The sequence below is a fragment of the Sorex araneus genome, chromosome 2 (genome assembly GCF_027595985.1).
Source record: "Sorex araneus isolate mSorAra2 chromosome 2, mSorAra2.pri, whole genome shotgun sequence".
NCBI classification, from domain to species: domain Eukaryota; kingdom Metazoa; phylum Chordata; class Mammalia; order Eulipotyphla; family Soricidae; genus Sorex; species Sorex araneus.
In genome coordinates, this window is record NC_073303.1 from 122,680,670 (window position 1) to 122,702,196 (window position 21,527).

General features: G+C 39.5%; 1 protein-coding gene across 50 annotated transcripts in view; it reads right to left on the reverse strand.

Annotated features, from left to right (window-relative positions):
• The window catches only part of RIMS2 (regulating synaptic membrane exocytosis 2), a 547,885-nt gene that overhangs the window by 85,758 nt on the left and 440,600 nt on the right, over positions 1-21,527 (reverse strand). For 33 of the 50 annotated variants that reach the window (XM_055125211.1, XM_055125201.1, XM_055125204.1 and 30 more), the window contains one exon: positions 909-1,150. The exons of the other annotated variants lie outside the window; for them this stretch is intronic. In XM_055125211.1, the coding sequence (XP_054981186.1) occupies positions 909-1,150 (242 nt within the window). The remainder of the gene's footprint in view (positions 1-908; positions 1,151-21,527) is intronic. 50 annotated transcript variants of the gene reach the window in all.

A 21,527-nucleotide genomic window follows, 5' to 3' on the forward strand; every position in this document is an offset into this window, starting at 1 on the left:
CAATGTTTTTGTGTGGTAGATTTATATTCTGGCTTCTGTATACAAGGACCCCAGCATTTGAACGGGAATGAGATCTAATTCATTTGCCTATAATTTATTTCCTGTAAAAGAGGCAACATATTATAAGCTTTTGTTTTCCTAAATAGAAGATATGCTATTATTTCCAAATACCAGGGATAAATGTTTAATTATCGATATCCATTAAAAAAAAAAGACATTGTTTGACTCACAAAATTCTTAATTGCTAACAGTGGCTTTTCCGAGTAGGAGTGTTGCATCCCATTTATTTCTGCAGATGTGATTTAGAAACTGAATTTTAAAGTAGCAGGGCCCCGAAATATCTTCACTGTCAGCAGAAATTCCTCCTTCCCTGCGGCTGAAGGATACTGCTGCGTGTAGTTTTACCCGGGAACTAAAAGCGGCGTTGAGAAAACTGGCTGCAAATGAACTGAAAAAGAAGCGAGGCCGTCAGCACCACCTCCTTCCCACGGAACTGGCCGTCTCATCCGCAGCTGGTGACTTGGCTGGGAAGGAAAATGAACTGGGCCGGTTCCAATGGGAGGATCCTAAAGGAAAGGAATGATGAGGCAGCTCAGCGTTCATCCCTCCACCAAGGCTCAGTCAGTGAGAAACTGGAGGTGGGGGGGCCCTGGGCTGAATTGCCCCCTGGAAAGAAAAGCCAGGAAGGGCCTCTCAACTCCTGTGGCCAGGGGTGCCCTTGTTGCAGCTTCTTTCATCCCTGAAAAGCAAAGTCACTGGATTTTCAGCAAGATCGAGTAGTTTTCTAGGACCCTAGCCCTCAGGAGCAGGTTGCCAGCCACACAGCCCTGCAAGAAAACGAGCACGAGAAGACACAGAGTTTGATGGCCACGCAGACATAAGGTGGGAAGGAACACAGAAATGCCTACCGGTCTGGCTGAGCTGTGACGCGCTTCGGCTCTTCCGAGAGAGGCCCACGATAGCTACCATTTTGGCCCCAATGCTTGAGTGACGCTTCTTGCCACTGGTGCCCAGGGTGCCCACGGCGGTGTCCGACTGGCTGCCGTCGTTCTTCTCCAGCGAGCACATGTCTCCGCTGATGCTGGTGCTTTTGGTCATGTTCTTCCCTGAAATGCCCATTTGTCTGCTTTGCATTTTGGATGTAAAGACACTGCCGGCCGGTGGGGCATTAAAGGTGAGGGCAGAAGTGAAAAGAAGACAGAAAAGGTATTTTAGAAAAAACACTGGCAACAGAGTTCAATTAGTTCATCGAGAGGCCAAATTGTTAGGATTTAAGCATTCCCATCATCAGAGTTTCAATGGACTCTAATTCAGAACCAACCTTAATCTCACCACGCAAAATCAGATTTAGGATTTAGGATTTCTCTCTCTCCCTCTCTCTGGTGGAGATGCTGGAGACCCAACATGGGTCTCATATGTGTCAAAGGATTTAATTTTTAATTAAAAAAAAAAAAGAGTGGTGCTCACATCTGGCTGTGCCAAAGTACCAGAAGTCACTTTTGGTGGTACTTAGGGACCATGTGGTCCCAAAGGTTAATCCTAGAGTTCCTGGATGCAAAGCATGCACCTCATCCCTCAGAGCCATCTCCTTGACTCCCCAATCCAGGATTATTTTCTGGTTGTAAAATTTGGGAAGTGGACATTGGTGAAGGGACTTGCCTTGGAAAAGAAAATTTATAAAAAATAGTGGCTTTTCTAGCAGTGCAAATGTGCTTAAAGGTAGACAGTTAACAGGAAGATGTTTCTAAAAATACTCATCTCAAATTTGCTTTACTATTGTCTCTAAAAAGTAGATGAATAGAAAAAATATTTGGGAGAGTTGTGGGTCACACCTGGGTCTTGGGAAATACTCCTGACTTTATTCTCAGGGTGTAGCTCCTGGAGGTGCTTGGGAACCAGGTAGTTCTGGGGGTTAGAGCAGGCATGTCCTCAGACCTTTGGGCCATCTCTCTAGCTCTGAATGGAAACATTTTACTTGAAATTGGCAAACATTAGAGCTGCCAATTCTACAAGGGGCCCTTTAAAATAGGCTTTCTCATCTTGTGTGTGTTCTAATATAAGTGATCTCAGTTACATTTTCTAACAGGAGGATATGTCTTTATTGGCTTTTCAATTAAAAATGGGTTTTTTCACTCAACATAATTTCATACTTATTGGCATAATTCTATATTTCCCAAATAAAAAATTAAGTTTTCTTTTTTAGAAAAGAAAAATATGACATTTTAGGCAGCATAGTCAGAATGCAACCAATGAATCAACCAAGCATGAGAATGATTAACAATCTACCACAAAACTAACATGGGAGAGAATCAGGATCATAAGTTGTCTACCACTACGATGGTAGAGTAGTGGGTAAAGGTTCTGGAAACAGGTTAGAAGACAAAAGAAAAGAAAAAAGTGTTTGCCAGAGAGGCAGACTGGGGCACAGGAGGGAAGCTGGGGACATTGGTGGAGGGAAGTGGACATTGGCGAAGGGATTGGTGCTTGAACATTTACCCTTGGAACTTAGTCATGAACAACTTTGCAATTTGTGGTGATTCATAAATAAACTAAAAAGTAAAAAAAGACAACAGGTTCCCAGGAACCTGGAAGAATTGGAAGGAGAACAGCCTGCTTTGCAAGAATGGAATGACTTACAAGATATTATTGATCTCTGATTATTAGAAACTTAATTCCTGTAGTAATTTAACTCTGGCACTGAGTGTTTGAGATCTACTCCCAAAAAGAGAAAAAAATACAAAAAAAATCAAGAAATGTGAAAATTTTTTACATGTAATTTAAAGGATGAGAATGAGAAAACTGACCAACTGAGATGAGCTATTTCTAATCCAAGTTCTTGACCTTCAAAAAATATTTGTTTACCTTTACCCCAGAGTAAAATCTGTCAAAGAGCAGGTCTACATGGGTTAATTTTACTCTGCAGCAAATAGTATATAAAAGAACTAGTGTAGAATGTTTTAAAAATACCATAAGGAATATTGTTTTGTATCTGACATTATTTTGGGGAAGAAATGAGAGAGAAGAAGTGAGAGAGAAAGAGAAAGCAAGAGAGAAGGAGAGAGAGGGAGAGAGCAGCAGTACAGACACTTCTACAATTTCTGCGATGGCCCAAATCGATATCTCAAGTTTGCTTGATTTTGCTAAAAAAGAACAGACCTTTGAAGACAAATAGACATGGGCCTGAATCCCAGCTTGGTTTCTATTTAACTCACTTTCCTGCTTTACTCAGATTCTTAGGTCCTTCATCTATATAATGGCAATGTTTTGATTTCCTTTTTCATTTTAAATAATGGAGATAATATGCCTACAGTAAAAGTTTGGTAAGTAGAAATTACAAAAACTAAAGTTAGGGAATATGAATAACCAATAAAATACATAAAAATCTGGCATTGATAGAAGTGATGTATTTCATTTTGCATTTGGAAACATGGGCTCACGCATCTAAGGTTGACTTAACAGAGACAGCTTAAGGTAATGAGTAGACTTCACTAAGATGAGATCAAGAATTCCAGACTTGCTTTTTGACTTTGCTGGTTGATCTTGGGGCAGTTGGATTCCCTTTCTGAACCTCAATCTTCTTGTGCAAAATTAAAAATTAAAACATATTCAAAGCACTAAGAAGAATCCCAGATATGTAAGAGCCTCTCCCCAAGTTATTCTCTTCCTTATTCTTGTCATTATTTTTTTTTTAATTTATTTTTAATTAGAGAATCACCGTGAGGGTACAGTTACAGATTTATACACTTTTGTGCTTATACTTCCCTCATACAAAGTTTGGGAACCCATCCCTTCACCAGTGCCCATTTTCCACCACCCGTAAACCCAGTGTCCCTCCCACCCTCCCCAATCCCATCTCCCCCCCACCCCACCCTGCCACTGTGGCAAGGCATTCCCTTCTGTTTTCTCTCTCTAATTAGCTGTTGTGGTTTGCAATAAAGGTGTTGAGTGGCCGCTGTGCTCAGTCTCTAGCCCTCATTCAGCCCGCAACTCCCTTCCCCCATATGGCCTTCGACTACAATGTAGTTGGTGATCGCTTCTCTGAGTTGACCTTTCCCCGGAACGTGAGGCCAGCCTCGAAGCCATGGAGTCAACCTCCTGGTACTTATTTCTACAGTTCTTGGGTGTTAGTCTCCCACTCTGTTATTCTTATTCTTGTCATTATTATCATCACCTACACCATCACGATCCATGAAGCAGCCCCTAAACAAGTAGAACTCAAATATTAGGGAAAAAGGAAACAGACATTTGCACTTATCCTGGTCTGGTGCATGTATCAACACCAGATTTCCCCCCACTGCTAGCAATTTGGACAAATGCAGCTCCCAAATGCCACCCAATGGCACAGCAGATAAATCAAAAAGGAAAATCTCAAAAGAAAAATAAACTATCACTGTAGAAAGTACTAGGTTCATGAAACTATAGACAATCACCTGCACAAGAGGATAACAAAAAAATTAAAAAATTTACAACTTAAGTTTATAATGGTCTGGTTTTTCTTGGGGGGGGGGGAAGATATGCTTGTATACAGCAAAAGATCAAAAAGAAAGTACTATAAGCTGTATACTAAAAGTTGTTTTAATATTTTTTCTTCGTTTTGTGTCAAACTCATTAGGAGATTGAAAGAGATGTGTATACATGGGCTGTAAATGCTGCACAGATGTTTTTAATATTCTCTGGTAGTTACGCTTCTCTTATATTTTTCAGAGCACAGTTGGGGTTCTAAGTGGTTACTGCCCAGTTCAGTGCTTGGGGATTACTCCTGGTGGTGCTTGGGAGAATTGTATGATGCCTGGAATCAAACCAAGGACTCCCACATGAGAAACAAGGGCTCAGTAAGTTGAGCAATATAATGCTGGCCCAATGGTTACGCTTTTTAAAAAGTTCTTTTTAAGATTTCTAAAAAATTTATGAAAGGTTTTGGCTATAAAAACATTAAAAAACAAATTTTAAGAAATGTGGGTCAAATTATTCAATCCACAGTCCATGGAATAAAGGCATAGCTTGATTTTGTAGCTAATTCCAAAGATTTACTGTGTAATAAAACTGGATGTTGATAAAGGATACTCAGGTCCAGGAAGAGACAATTTCTATATTTCTAAAATTTATTTTATGCATGTTTTCTACTTTGGGGCTTCTGAAAATCAGTTTAGTATTATTAAATATGTAAGACCAATAACACATGTGATCTAGCTTACGGCACACAGTTGCTAAATTTTGATTCTGGTAAGTTTTTTTAAAAAAGAAAACCTACTATTATAAGTCATGAAAAGAAAGGTAAAGAAAGTTAGTTAGTATTTGTAAATACCTGAAAGACAGAGCACATCAAGGGCTATAGAAATGTTTGACTGAATCAAACCAAGTTTATAGGCTTTGGACCAAAAGTGTTAAATAAACAGTTTGGATGAAATAGAGTGTTTTAGCTCTATTTGAAATAACAAACAGTAAGCAAGGAATAAAGACAAATTCTGAGTTTGCCAGAGCATGCACATACAAGTGGCAATGAAAAGAAAATAGAGTCATATCAAACAAATATTTCTCTATACGGAGAGTTGGGGAAGTGAACAAGGGAAAGAGTAACTCAGGAATTATAGACTGGGGTGATGGAGAATATTGAGGCCAGGGCAGTAGAGGGTTTGACAGTTCATATAACAGCATCTGAGAACCGCAGCATGGGAACCCAAAAGCACACAAGGCTGAAAGTGGACTGATTTCAATCAGGAATGAAAGCAGGGAGAGCACTTTGGGAAAAGAGCAGAGTAGAGCGGGTTCTCAGACCCACAAGCTAGAGGCGGAGAGTAATAACTAGGGCAGAAGTAAACCCCTATATCTTGGCAGCCTGAAAGGTTGCTGGCCGTTTTCTTCTTTCTTGCTGCTCTGTTCCCTAGGCAGGTGTCAGGGGCACCGAATGCTCATTATTAGGATAATTCATCCTTGATTGACCACTCACCAGACAGGAGACAGATGTCTGGACTTTGAAACACCATTTCCTGAATTTTGACATATTCCTTGGAGGGGTGGGGGTGAGGAGAAGATCGTGTTAAGGCATCTGCTCTTGTGTAATATTTCCTAATTAAGACATTTCTCTATATTGTCTTCCTTTCCTAGATTTACTGTCTGAATTTTTTTATTTAATGAGCTGTATTTAACTTCCTACAAATGGTCTGATACTGTCAGTAAACACTCATTCTCCCCTGTCCAGGAATGTTAATTGAACATCTATCCTCACAAATTTAAAAACAAAAATTGATACGACACAGTCCTTTGCAATTAACTGGAGAATATCAACATGCAAAGTGCAAATATGGTTGCATGAGAACATGGGGTTAGTTTATAACTGAAGTTTCAGTGATCAACTCCGATGTCCACCTTAGTTAAGTTAGTAAACAAACATTTATTAGGACTTGAGCAATAGTACAAGGGTTGATGAACTTACTTTTTTATGTAGTTCGATCCCCAGCACCCCATATGTTCCCCCAATCCCCACCAGGACTGATTCTTGAGGGCAGAGTAATGAGTAAGCTGTGAGTACCACCAGGTATGACCCCAAGCTCAAGGTAAATAAAATAGCTGTTTAAAATTTTATTTATTTATTTATTTAGTTAGTTAGTTTTGCTTTTTGGGTCACACCTGGTGATGCACAGGGTTACTCCTGGCTCTGCATTCAGGAATTACTCCTGGCGGTGCTCAGGGGACCAATAGGATGCTGGGAATCGAAGCAGCGTCGGCCACGTGCAAGGCAAACGCCATACCCGCTGTGTTATCACTCCAGCCTGCTTAAAATTTAAAAACAAATTTTCTCTGAAGGATACATAAACATGGTGTTTCTCATATTAATTTTTTCATTTCTAAAAATGGTAGAAACTTAAACTTTCATATTATTAACATCAATGTGGGAACTCTATGCAACTGTACTCTCAAGACATTATATTATGTTTATTAGTACTGTATGGTATCCTTGCTAGGGCCTACGCTAACCGTCCATGTATTATTACAATTTCAGGACATGTACTATCCAAATGAGTGCAAGAAAGGAAAAATACTAAAGAGAAGAAAATGTAAAATATACACATGCAGACACCACATTGTTTTGAGATGAGTAGAAGAGTTTGGCTAGATTAGAAGAGGCTATGTGCTAAGGAAGAGGTGAGGAAGGCAGATTTCTCAAGTACACTTGTACTAAAAGTCACTGAAGTTAAGTAGTTAAGAAAACAAAAGCAATTTAGGTAAGAAAGATGATGTACAATGGTGAGGTTTTTGCCATGCTGCAATAAAAAGGCTGTTTGCAATATTCTTCTCCCTTTGCTGGGATATATTTAAGCAACCCTTGGAGAATACAAAAGGCTTTTGGGGGGACTTCTTTAGATAACTGAAACACTAGGGAGAATGATCCCCATAAATTTCATTGGCAGTGTTTTTACCTCCAGTTGTGCTTTCCCTCTTGTCAGTCAGACAGAGCCTCTGAGTGACTTTTCTCTGGTTCTGCCACTAAGAATGCAGGGCTGTTTCTCACAGCAGCAAAATCTAACCGGTATTGACTAACAAGAAGAGATTGGAGTAGGGGAGCCTGGCTTTTAAAACATAAGTTAGGGAGTTCATAGTAATAATCCCAGGAATGGAGGTACGGTATCTCCTAAAGATACTACTTTTACTAAATAAAAGCAGAGATTTATGCCAAAGTTATTTGAAAGAATATGGCTATACAAACATCTTAGTATTTGGAATTGGGAATGAGATATAACAGCTTAAATAAGTAGCACAAACATATGGTGAAATGCTAAGCAATTTGAAATAACTTATGTAATTCTTACAACTAAACGGGTTTGTTTTTGGACTATATCTCCAGCCTATTACAACAATGTTTACTGAAGAGGATATTGTAAATACAGTGTTTTCCCCTGAAATGTTGGCTTAAGAATGATCACTGGATCCAAGAGATAGGTAGTACAGGGGGTGGGGCATTTTGCCTTGGATATGGCTAACCCCAGTTCCATACTTGGCACCACATATGGTCCCAGTACTGCCAGGAGAGATCCCTGGGCACAGATTCAGGAGTAAGCCCTGATTACCTCTAGATTTTGCAACAAAAAACCAAAATAAACAAGAAATCAACAGCACTGGAAACAATGAAATTTCCTGATGGACATATTCTGTAGACAAATACTTGTGGAGTAAGATGGGACAAAGAGTGCTAGAAGGATGGCTGAATTGGGCAAGGCGAAAGTGAAGAGAGAGAGAGAGAGAGAGAGAGAGAGAGAGAGAGAGAGAGAGAGAGAGAGAGAGAGAGATCCTGAGAGGATGCCAGGAGGAAAACTTGTGAAGGTTAGGAAGAGGAGTGGTGGTCAGGATAAGAAAGACATAATGTCAGAAATAAGAAACATGGAACAGTGCTAAATTTCACAAAAGAGATTAGAGGTTCAATAAAGTTGGTGAAAGAATTCATCATGCTACAGAGTTCACCAGCATGGGCATTTAGAAGAGGAAGGTTCTGGAGGTGTACGGGGGTGCGGAGAAACTTCGGCAGCAGCCGCAGCGTCACCACGTGCCCCAGCTGAGTCGAGTCGCGGCACTGTCAGACATAGAGCTGTGGTTGTAGTGTGCGCAGTGGTTCATCCACTGTGGGGTGCTGTCAGCAAATCACCGGGTGACCTGGAACTCGGCACAGGTGTTTGACCTGGCACAGACCCTCTGCAATAGGGTCCTGCTCTGCCAGCCACTCAACAACATCTGGGCGCACCCCATCAACGACAAGATCAACCTGAGGCCACGGATGTCCCAGGTGCTGCCCAGAGACGAAGGCAGGTGCATGTTTGTCAGTGTGCAGATCGTTAAAACATGCCAGTTGACCAAAAGCTTACATTCAGGTAGACTGGGAACACCTGTAAAGGTGATTAGAGGCCGCCACAAAAGTCTCTGTCCCTCTCGGAGAGCCTGGCAAGCTACCAAGAGTATCCTGCCTGCAGGGCAGAGCCTGGCATGCTACCCGTGGCGTACTCGATATGCCAAAAACAGTAACACTGAGGGTCCTCATTCCCCTGATCCTGAAAGAGCCCCCAATATGCCATCAGGCTACACTAGCACGCGACAGGGACGAATGGAGATGGCGCCCCCTCGAGCAAATCGATGAACAATGGATGACAGTGATACAGTGATACAGTGATGATGCACACAGGCTCCCAGAAGCCAAAGACTGAGCTAGAAACATGTGCAATGTACGAGAAGTTAACAGGAATTTACAGGAAGGTAGTTTATTTGAGGATGGATAAGATTTTGGAGAGATCTGATGTTGAAGATAAAAAAGATTACTAGTAGGTTACTCATACTTAAGCAACACTGAGAGATCTTGAAGAAAAAGATTAAGACAATTAAATAGTGATATAAAAAGTTCCTTTAAGATAGACAAGTAAGTCGGTTTGAGAACTTAAGGGAAAGAGTTTGATTTATGATATTAAATATTTATGCTGTGAGGAAGGGGACAGAAGGGAACTTATATATCCACATAACTGTTTAATCAAAGTATCATCATAATTTCTAGACCAAAACTACATTGCTAATGGCTCACCAGAGAAGTTTCTGTGCCTCAATTTGCTATTCTAGCAACTTAGTCAGAATCATTGCTAAGGAAGGCTATTTTTGGTTTTGTTTCTGGATTACACACAGTGGTGCTCAGGGCTTACTGCACAGGCTCAGAGGATGATCTGGGGCTGCGGATAATCAACCAGGGCAAGTGGCTAACCTATTATCACTCTGGTCTATTGCTAAGGTACTTTAAACCTGCAAATGTTACTGAGTAAAATCTCTGTTAATCTGATGTACAAAAAAAATTAATTGTCTTTCAATATTCATGGCTATTTTAAAATTCAGCTTTGCCTACTGTTCACAATTCTCATGTGTGGTTTTTAAGTAGTGACACTCTCACTTCAGTATTTTCCAGGTGACACACCACAGTCCTAACCTAGCAACTCTATTTGTGCATAATCCCTTTTAATTTTTCTATTGTTTCATTCGTGCTTTTTCAGCTAAACCTAATCATTTCTCTATGTAAATACTTTGGGCAGGAATATAATTATCTACACTTCATTTTCATTTTGGTTTCTTCTGATTTTAGACACACAGTTAAATCATGTTTTCTTTTCTTTTTTTTTTTTTCCTGTGGGAGGTTGGTCACACCTGGCGATGCACAGGGTTAATACTCTTGGCTCTGCACTCAGGAATTACTCCTGGTGGTGCTCAGGGGACCACATGGGATGCTGGAATTCAAACCCGGGTCGGCCACATGCAAGGCAAATGCCTTACCCACTGTGCTATTGCTCCAGCCCCACAATTATATCATATTTTCAATTACATGAAAAAGGTTCCTGATAAATTATCAGAATGTATGTCTACTGGTCTAAAATTTCAAACATCACTTACATTATTCATCATTCTTATTAATATCAAAGTGAGACTCATAGTTAAGGTTTTGTGAAAATAAAAAAGTAGATAGAATTTTGACATATTCTTGCTAATCATTGAACTCTACAATCCATGTATCAGGTTTGTAGTCTTACAAATAATTATTCTACACTATTGAAATGAGCACGCTAAATTAAAATTCAAATTATGCTCCCAAACGCCTAAACACTAAACCATAATTTGAAAATATTCTTAGGTATAAGTTACACATATAAGAACATGTTATATGTTATATATACATTCTTGAACTAAAGCTTCTATCCATATTAAATAAGAAGTTGACTTTTAAAATGCATATATAACAATGTATATTAAAGATAAAAATATCTTAGGTTATAAAATGCAAAGTAAGTTAAACCCATATTTAAAAAAATATTGACACTGGTATTTTCTGAAACCATAACAAATCAAACCAGATACTGAAAAAAAAAACCCTCTACTTTGTATAACCACATTACAATATTTCAAAGACTAGAAAGATACTTTAAACACACCTATCTTGTAGAAGGATCTCTGTCATATGTTGGACTTAAAGATACACAGAAAGGTAGAAACAAAGATTCAGGGCAACATAACAGTAGAACTGATCCACAGAGTGAGGTAGAGGGGTGTGTGTGTGTGTGTGTGTGTGTGTGTGTGTGTGTGTGTGTGTGTGTGTGTGTGTGTGTGTGTGTGTGTGTGTGTGTGTGTCTGTGTGTCTGTGTGTTTGTGTGTGAGTAGACTGAAAGAGAGGGGCAATGGAGGTCAAGAATTGGGTACAATGTCTTACTGAAATATAATTATTATCTAAAAATTCCTATTTGGATAAACTCTTCCCATATTAAAATTAGTTACTGAAAAATTAATCACTGAATTTCAGAGAAGAATAAGAATTTCTGGAGTCCCATGATATTAAAATCATTTCACTCTGGAAGTTTTTCAAGATGCTATATATACAAATCATGAACTATTTATCTATTATCTAGCTGTCTATATCTCTCATTACTCCTTTATAACTGGAAAGCTAGCTGCCTTTATTAAGTTGTCTGAGTTTTCCTTATAGTTTCTTGACAATCACTGAGCAAACAAAAGTCCTTTTTAACCTCTTTCTTTACCTTTCTTTTGTATCTGTAATAGTCAGATAAGTGATTTCTAGGAATCTATAGGCTTGGACCTTGAACTGTTCCAAGTTTCTGGAATTTGCAGCATTACATCCCATTATTATTCATAGTTAATTTTGTATTCTTGCTCTAGTGAAAGTTTTCTTATTGAAAAAGTGTGATTTTTTTAAAATAAAAAGTGCTACTTTATTTATTTTTGTTTGATTTGATTTAGAGGATGGGAAGGCCCATACCCAGGAGTGCTCAGGGAATATCTTGACTCTGTGCTCAGGGGTCATCCTCCTGGTGATGACAGGGATTGTAAGGGACTGTAGTAGGGTCAGCCACATGTAAGTCAAGTGTCTTAACCCTTGTACCACCTCTCTGGACTCAACGAGCCATTTTAACCTCTGGAGTCGGCACACAGTAGGGCTTATGATACTTACTGGTCCACCACAGGATTCGGCCATTCCTGTGAAGATGAGCGATGAGCTCACTGTGCTGCTGTCAGCTGTCTGACCCTTGCTTACCATAAGGGGAAGAAATGGGGCTTCTGGACTTAGAAATGAAAAACCAAGAAAGAGTATTTTCCTCGGTAGCACAGGCCACTGAAGACAGATATCTGAAAATAGGGAAGCAACAAAGCTACAGGAAGGGATCAGTTGGGTATTTGTTAATTTAGTTCTCATGGGCATCAAAAAATCTGTCTAAAAGTGATGTGTGAGCACATCTGTTGGTACTGTTTGTATTTTTAATTTTTATGATTAAGATATTTTAGCTTCTGCAAAACCTTCCTTGGCCGGGGAGAGACTGCCTCTTGTGGGTTAGGCAATTCTTGGGTAGAGCAAAGGGGGCAGACAGGAGCAACCCTTGGCCACTGGTCTATTGCCCTAAAGCATCTGGGAGCAGGCAACAAGACACCATGTGACAGCCCGGCACTTGGCCGGAGGAATTATTCCACATTGCTAGTTTTAAACAGGTTTCTCTGCTCTACCTGGTCTTTGCTGCCCCAAGAAAGAGGCCCAGTCTCTCCACACACCTACACTTTTCCATCTCTTGGGCCTTCTTTGCCTCTGGAGTATGCTGTTGGCTGTCCAGGTATTTCTGGGAGGCATGATGTGGAGCTGCCTCCAGTCTCGTGCGTGTGTGTGTGTGTGTGTGTGCGCGCGTGCGCACGCGTGGTCACACATGTGGATGCATACACGGGTGTGTGGAGGGTGTATATGTATGAAAAACTGTCTTCCAGTCAGTACAGTGGTTTATATTTCATGTTAATTTAGCAGAACTAAGCAAGAACTTGGAAGAGCTATGACGTAAAACTCCCAGGGAGATTTCATATGGAAGTTACTTTGTGAAGAATAGCAAGGAACCGAATTAAGACTTAAACTTGCCTATTTAAAACTAAATTTGGGCATTTCAAGTAGAAATGAAATTACTTTTCAAAAATAACAGGCATTCCTTAGGATTCATTGATATAAACTTTCCTGGTCTGTTGGATGAAAAAATGGTGATATCTCTTGGACTAAATTCAGTATTAACGAATCTACTGTGTTAAAATCCCACAGACTGGAGATACAGTGCAGGGATAAGGTGCCTGCCTTGCATGAAACTGAATCCAGTTCATTCCTAGCATCATCTAATGTTCCTGAGCCCTTCAATCCCTGAGCACTCTCAAATTCCACACCCTCTCCTGCCAAAATTCCTAAGATTATCTCCTCACTCACACCTGAAGAAAGTGTTATTACACCTCCATGTTAAACATGCAAATAGCTGGCCTAATTTAGACTATTCCTCTGCTGAACTTCACACACATAGAAAATATTCGAGTTATTTTCACTGAAGGAAAAGTTTAAAAGGTCACTCAGTGTAGAGTACCTGCCCTGTAAGTATAAGACCATGTGCTTGGTCCCTGGAAATGCAAAATAAACAAAATGTCACTCAAATCACTATGAAACAGAAAGATGATGCTAAGGATAGTAATCTTTTCAACAAATGTCCTTGGTATTACAGACAGAAAGTTCCTTGGAACCATTTAACAAAATCTAGACTTATAATGCTCTGAAAGATGTCTCAGCCCATGTGATGCTTCTCTCTCAAGGTTAAGGAGTGCACACACTGCAGCTGATGTAGCAATGCTAGGGGAAGCTTTTCTTTCTCCCTAGAGCATGGATTTTTGGAATTTTCCTATTACCATAAATCTGAAAGACAGAAAGAATAGCATGATAAAACAATACAACAGAAAAGCATTGCCAGGTCTCGGGAGGGCTAGCTGCTTTTTCAAATATTGAGAATCCCTAGCATAAATGTGAGACATTAAATATTGCATCTTTGGCCTCATTAACAAATCATAGCAAAAATACACAATGAGGATGTTGAGAATTAATCCAAGCTTCACCAAGTGCCAGTGGTTTTAATTTTCTTTGGTTGGAGTAAGGAACAAAATGATTATTATAGATTTTTACAATAGTTTGCCAGTATTTTTAGAGTTACATTTAAAGGAAAACAGATTGGCTTTGAAGTGGGCCTGAGTTTTCATATTTATGTAAGAGATATTCTAAGGAGATGGTCTCTTACAGAAAAGAATTTATACTCAATTCTAAGGAAGATAACCTTATAATATGATTTATTAAAGACTGTAAAGCTGGGCAGTTTTAATGGAGGATGCAACCTAAGTCTAAGTTCAACATCAGGTATGGGTTTCTGTTCTATTTCTGTCAGTTGATAGTTCATGACTTAGAGCACTTTGAAGGTACAGGCCTTCCAAGCGATTCCAATCAGGGATGTGGGGGCCCCTCTGATGGTTCTTGGTTAACCAGAGTGGCAGTTCTCATCTCAATTAATCAAGTGAGAGCAGTTCCAGGATGAGGTGCTGCTTTTGCCCTATGATACTACCTGGCCTCCCAAAGGTTACCTGGGTACTCATACAGGTGTCCGGAATCTCCAGGACTGCACTGGATCATGCTGGATTATATGATGCCGGGAATGGAACTGGGGTCAGCTGCATGCAAGACACACACCTTAACTCCATACTATTTCTTCAGTAACTTGATCTCACCCTTAGTTTTAGCATCTATTTACCTGTATTATAACATTTGACTTAAATATAAGTGGCACAGGGCAAGAACTTTTCCTCTTTAATTTATTTTTAAAATAATGCTTTCAAAATAATGCCTGTTAACATGGTAAAATGTTCAGTAAACATATGCCAAGTGAATTTATTTAACAAAGACAATAACTATCATAAAGTTGTGATAGAAAAAACTTCCATATTGATGGCATTTAGCCCGATGTTTCAAACATAGGTTAGATCTAGATTCTTTCTGGCAGTTCTGGGAATTGAATGAAGAATATCACATAAGCAAGGGGGGGGGGGTGAATGCTCTACCTCGGAGTTGCATGTAGCTAAAGCGCAGCTAAGATAGGTTAGCTCCAATTCTGCATCTGTTTGCAACCCCGTGAAACACGAGTTCGATTTACTGGAAAACGTAGTTATATAAAGCAGAGCAGCTCTGTCATCTCAGAGAAATGGCCCTTCAAACTTCATGCAGGGTAATAATTCCTACACCTCTGTCATCTCAAACTTAACAAACTGTGTTTCAATGAAAATGTTCTAGATGATCTTGTTACACAGATAATTAATAATCAATGATGCATACACAAGCAAATTCAATTTAATAGCCATTTATCACCTATAAAATGTCAGACACTGAGGTTGACAGTGAATGAAAAATTATGCTCATGGCACTAAATGAAATGCTATATATAATACATGCGATAAGCACGCCTCTGCTTAGATGGCAAATGATTAAAATGAAAAATTATTTTTATTCTAAAATCCTCCTGAACACACTCCCCACTCAACTCAGATTCCCATGTGGCCCCTCTTCCTGGAAAAACTGTCAGAGAGCCTCTTAGAGGGAAGTGCTCTACCACTTGATTTTTCACCCTGGCCCAGAGACCCCAAATTTAATGTAAAAATGTAACACTCAATTCTACCTGACTAAATTCTTACATCTAAAAATTTGCAGTTTCCCCAAATGAATAAGCTTTGGGACTATATATCATAGGTTACAAAAACTGATCAAGCTGAGATTTATCATTACATACTTAAAGTCAAATTCATATCACTAGAATTATGCCCATATCCATATATGTGTGCTGCAAAGAGTCATAGAAAAAAGGTTAGCACTGATAGCACTGTTGTCCCACTATTCATCGATTTGCTTGAGCGGGTACAATGTCTCAGAAAAAATGTTAATGGAAAAAATATAAAACTCAGGGGGATGAAGAGATAGTACAGTGGGTTAAGGAGTATTGCACGAGGCTGATTCAGGGACGATCTGTGGCACCTCCTATGGTTCTCTGAGCGACCCATGAACAAAGAGCCAAAACTAAGGCCTAAGCATAGCCAGGCATGGGCTTACCCCCCACCCCAAACTGTTGCACTAAAAAAGTCCAAGGCTTTGCAACAAATTGGTAGCTTGATATTTAAAATTATCTTTGTTTCTCCTTTTCAACAAATACATCTCCTCAAGAATAATTCTCTGCCCATGTTTATCTCATCAAGAGCAACAAAGGACTTGACGGTGAATATCTGACTTGATTGACAGGCCTTGCCTGGCCGTGAGAGGCCATGGATGGTATCCAGGGGCTCTAGAACACGTGGTGAATAAGCATGGAGGAGCTTGGGGGAGCACAGACAGGTGGGTTTAGAGTCTGAGAGCCATGGTCCCAAAAGAGAGCACCACCAGTCCTTCTATACAGATTAAATTTGAAATGAGATTTTAAATCTATTAAGTAGAAGCTCTTATAAAATTAAATTCATGTGTTCTTTTAAATTTTTTAATGTGCCTACTGAAATATTTAAGCTCACTACAGCTCACAGATTTTTACAGAACAATGCTGCTTAAGATGACTGGTTTTAAAAGGCAGCTTTCAGCAAAAATCTTTGATACTAAATTAATTTTTCTATGTTAATTATTCTTATCCATTGATGCTAATTATAAGTTAATGTTCTGTGAATGAAATTTAGTGGTATAAAAACCATATAGGGCAATCAAATATCACAACTAATACATTAAAAATAATTATAAAGATAAACACTGTAACACAACTGTAACTGAATCAAATAAAGTATACTAAGTGAATATATGAATAATATATTTTAATATTTTGACACTTACTTGGGCATAGAGATCTTCACTCTTCTAAGGGCAAGGATTTCTGTTCTTGCACAAAGAACACTGATGATTTAAATAGCTAGTAAGAAAAATAATTACCTATTGGGAAGCCAATTGTTTTGAATTAGGAGACTCAAATTCAAGTTGTGGCTGTATTCAGCTAGCTATAATTAGCTAATCCAGTAGTTTGTTGCTCACTTGTCCTATTCTGTAAAATGGGGACAAAAATATCCCAGTCTCATTCAGAAAGTTGTTTTCAGGCTTTCTTTTCCCCTTCTCCCTAGGTCATCCAGTCAGGTATAAGTACACTTCAATAATTAAGAGAACTAGGATTCCCTTGCCATTCCTCCAATCATCTACCCACTCATCTTTAAGTCTACTCAACCCACTTACATTCCACAACTCATCACCCTAATCACTCTTTTGCAAATATCCTTAACTTTTTTGGTATTCTTCTTCACAGGGCACCTCAACAGAAAGAAGTTCATGTGCTTCTTTGATGCCTACATCTCAACAGCCAAGAATTGTAGAAAAATTCAACAGAGCACCCTGGGTCCACCATAACTTTCAGCCATCAATCTTGAAAATTCCTCCTCACATATTCCCACCCTCCATGGTAAGTAACTGCTGCCTACTTCATGCTTCTCAGACCTAACTTTTGTTCTCCTCTCAGCAGGACTGTTTCCTTGTATCTCATGGTAAAAATGGAAGCTATCAGAAGGAACTTTTTTTAAAATCTAAAAATAATATATAAACACTTGATGTCATTATGTACACAACTATACATATGCACAAAGTATCTCTGCTTGCCATAAGTACTTAGATGTGGCACAAGATGAATAATGTGATGTGTGTTCAAACTCAATTTCATGGTTTCCTCTCAAATACACTCCTTTTTGAAGTATTTCTGGTTACAGTCAAGAGCAAAGAATACAGCTATTGACCAAATTGCTAAAGATGCAAATCAAAGTAGTCCCCTTGGCTTTCCCCCTTTCCTTCATCCCACACCTAATCTATCACGTCTCTTATCAATTTGACCTTTAAAATATATCTCATTATCCCATTTCTGCCTGAGCTTTCACACCGAAGTTCATTTCATCCTTGTCAACTCTAATGCAATAACATCCTAACGCCGACTCTAGGCTCCAATTATAACCTACTTCTGAATAAAAGGCCAGGGGAATTTTCTTTAAGAAATGTAAATTGGACAAAGGTAAACTCTTCTGCTCAAGTTCTTCAATGTCTTGTCATTGGTACTTGGGGAAAATGGGAATTCTATGAAATAGAAGTTACGAGAAGAAATCCTCTTATCTTCTGTCAGTGGACAAATTGCTCCTGCATGTTGTTCTCTCTCTTTATCCCCTACTCTCTCTGTCTTCTCTCTCTCTCTCTCTCTCTCTCTCACACACACACACACACACACACACACACTCTCCAAAGGTCCCTCCCTATGCAAGCAGTAATTCCCCTGCCACCTTGCAGGTGTTCAGGAGCTCAATATCTTTCTCCAAGGTTCTAAGGGACTTTGCCTGATCTGGACCCTGTTTTTCTGTTACCTCACTTCCAGGCATTTTTCTTCATAAATGACTTTTTGGCCATGGCAGCCTCTTTTAAATTCCTCGACAATGTTGAGGGCATTTGGTCTTCCCATCTACTGCACCCCACATCCCCTTGAACTACCCCACAGAGTAAGTGCTACAAGTCAGAACACAGATGAAGACGGTGGGGCCCTGAAAGGCTCTGCAGTCTGCCCAGCTCAGTGCTCATAAGCCAAGGCATGGACACTTGAGTCATTGGTCTGATTCTGGAAGTGCTGCTCCGCCACACCAACATTTCATAGCTCGCGCCAGGTGATGAAAAGAAACTGCACTTGGCTCACAGCAGAATGGCTAAACTTGAGTTGCTTCTGGGGAACTGGGAGACCTGGAGTGTTTCCACTTTATTTTCAGTTTCTGATTGGGTGAACCTGGAGTGGTTCCCAAAATTTGCACTTCTAACTGGTTCTAGGTTGCTGCATGCCAGCAATCCTGCTTTGAGATGAATAGTACAACTATGTCCCATGTGGACTCTATGCCATGGGAAGAAAGAGTGAGTCGTCACCTGCTATTGGGTAACCAACCTGAAAGGCCACAACTTTATATTTTGTTTTATTCCCTTCTGCATCCACTACTCACCTACTAAGAGCTACAAAGGCATCATGCCATGCTCTGGGCTCTGTGCTCATCAATTCTCCTGTGTCCTCAATTAGAATTTTACAAGCCCCACAAGCAGGTTTAGTTGACCTCTGCCACCCTAGTCACATTTTTTAGTCCTATTATAAGGGTAAGTCGGAGAAAACTTCGGGTAGTAATGCAAGGACTGCCTCTGCAAGGGTAGATTCATGCTTTTAAATCCACAGTTTGGTTAGGTTCTTACATCATTATGAAGCTGTGGCATAAAGTATCACATGTGTTTAGATAACTTACTCAGTCTCTCTGGTCTCAGTTCTTTGACTGTAAACTGCAGGGAACAGATGTTATAGAATGTAATATCATTCAATTACAAAAGACAGACATTCTGACATGACCCAAAGAGATTGTCTGCAGAACTGTTTTTAATGCTCACCAGCTTAGGGTAATACAGAATATCAACGTTTCACTTAGGAAAACAATAGTACCGGAATTCTGTGACCACACAAAAGAGAAAAGGAAAATGAGTGGCTTTTAAAATTATTTGAATGCACATATGGCTCTGATAGCCTCTGAAGCAGAAAATCCATGGGTTTGTGAATTTATAAAATTACTAGCTATAGTGTCGGGATCATGACCCATGTCCTCTCTTCTATTCCGTCCATTCCTCCCACTTCTCTAAGCTTTTCCATGCTTTATTTAATTAAATAAAAATGCCAGCTGCCCCCGCCCCCCATTTCTTTCAAAATCCTACAGAGCTTGGATTGTTTAACAAAAACTATTCTCTCTGGTTTTAAGTCAATTCAATTTGAAAAAGGTACCTAAGAATCATTCCCCAGTGAACTCTGATACTTAGTCTCTGCTTTAGTCAAACTCAGTTGCCTTCTGGGCATGTTTTTCTCTTTGTCTTGGAACTTTATGGGGAAAAAAGAGAAAACGTTTTAATAAAGAAACATCAATCAACGTTTCTTCCTTCTTAAAGGTGTAATTCTATCTCTTTACAGATTTATCTATTTTTCAGATTTTTTAAACCTAATGAATCATGTACTCCCTGCAGCAATATAACCCCAAGGATGGTTGCTTCTGAATTCCTACCATCTTTTCTTAGGGTAAAGAGACCAACCTAACTCAGTTTCACTTTTGTGTACATGTCAAAGTATAAAATGATTCTTTCAGTACTGGAGATAGATTATAATCAGAAGTAACATATTTACTTTGGATATTTATTAACGCATGCTTATATTTAGGTATTTTCCTCTTCTCTGCTATGTGATGGACATCATCAACCATCTAACTGCATGAATTAGAATCCAAGAGTTTTAAGATATGTGTTCCCGTGCCTTACTCCCTACTAATGAAACAGCAGGTTAGGTTCTCTCTGCCTCTAGCTTTGTTCCATCCCATTAATAAGTACATGAACATTAATGCTAATGCAATAATACAAATAGCTACCAGTTAATGAATACTTTTCAATGGACTCAATTGCAATGGACTCAATGCAAAATAACTTATGCATTTCCCCACTTACCCACACAACCCCATGAATGAAGTAAGAATTCTTACTTGTTTTGCAGATAATAAAATTAAAATTTCATCGTTTTGCTTGTTTGGGAGTCACTCCTGGATATAGTCAGGCATCACTCCTGACTCAAAGCTCAGGGATCACTCCTTGGCAGTGCCCCAGGAAGAAGTGCTGGGGGTTTAATCCTGGTTGGCCACATGCAAGGCAAACACACCAGCCACTGTCTCTGGTTTCTCATAGTGATCTTTTACCAACAAAATTCCTATCAAAATTTCTTCAATGGCTCCCTCGGCTACAGAATAGGTGAAACTTTTGTATGGCTACAAAATGAGTAATGCCAATTCATGTCTCAGATAACATCATCTGCTTCTTCTGTTCAAACTTTCTGTTCCAGAAATACACAGTTGCATGTACTTCTCTAAAGTACTCCCACACTTTTAGTTTTCTGTGACTTAATGTACTTTTTTTCCCTATCTCCTAGAACGTCCTACCAGCTGGCCACTGGACAGTCATGATAGCTCTTCCAACACTCCTGCTTGAATAAGAATAACTTTGTGATATCTTACTCTTCTCTTTCCCTCAGCCAGGATAATTTTGATGTGCTTTTCTTTTATTAGCTTCACACACAGTCAAGTTTTGTAGTAACATATTCCACAATAATATGAAATTAGGTATAATGTGATGCCTGATTTGCACCTCTCATCTGCCTTGGAGCTGTTGGTGAGCAGAGGCATATCAAAACCCCTATCTTGTGAGATGGCTGGGAAATGAAGGAATGAAGGCACTCAAGGCCCTTTGAGAATTGGGGAGGTTCTTCAAGAAGGCAGGTTCCCCAATTCTCTACCACGGACTGGGAAAAATAACAAGGAACTACCTCGACTCTAGTACCATACTGTGAGTCTCAGTCACCCAGGATTATGTTGCCTTAATTTGGGTATTTTCACTGGAGCAGAAAATTGCCACCAGATGGCCATAAATTACAACTGGAATCTGGGCAGCTGGAATTATAAAGCAAGACTGTCAGCTGCTGTAATCCAGTTAACAATGGCTAACCAGAGACTCATGTATTGATCGCATGCTTATAAGCAATGGCTATGCTACCTGATTTTAAATTACAATGGGAAAA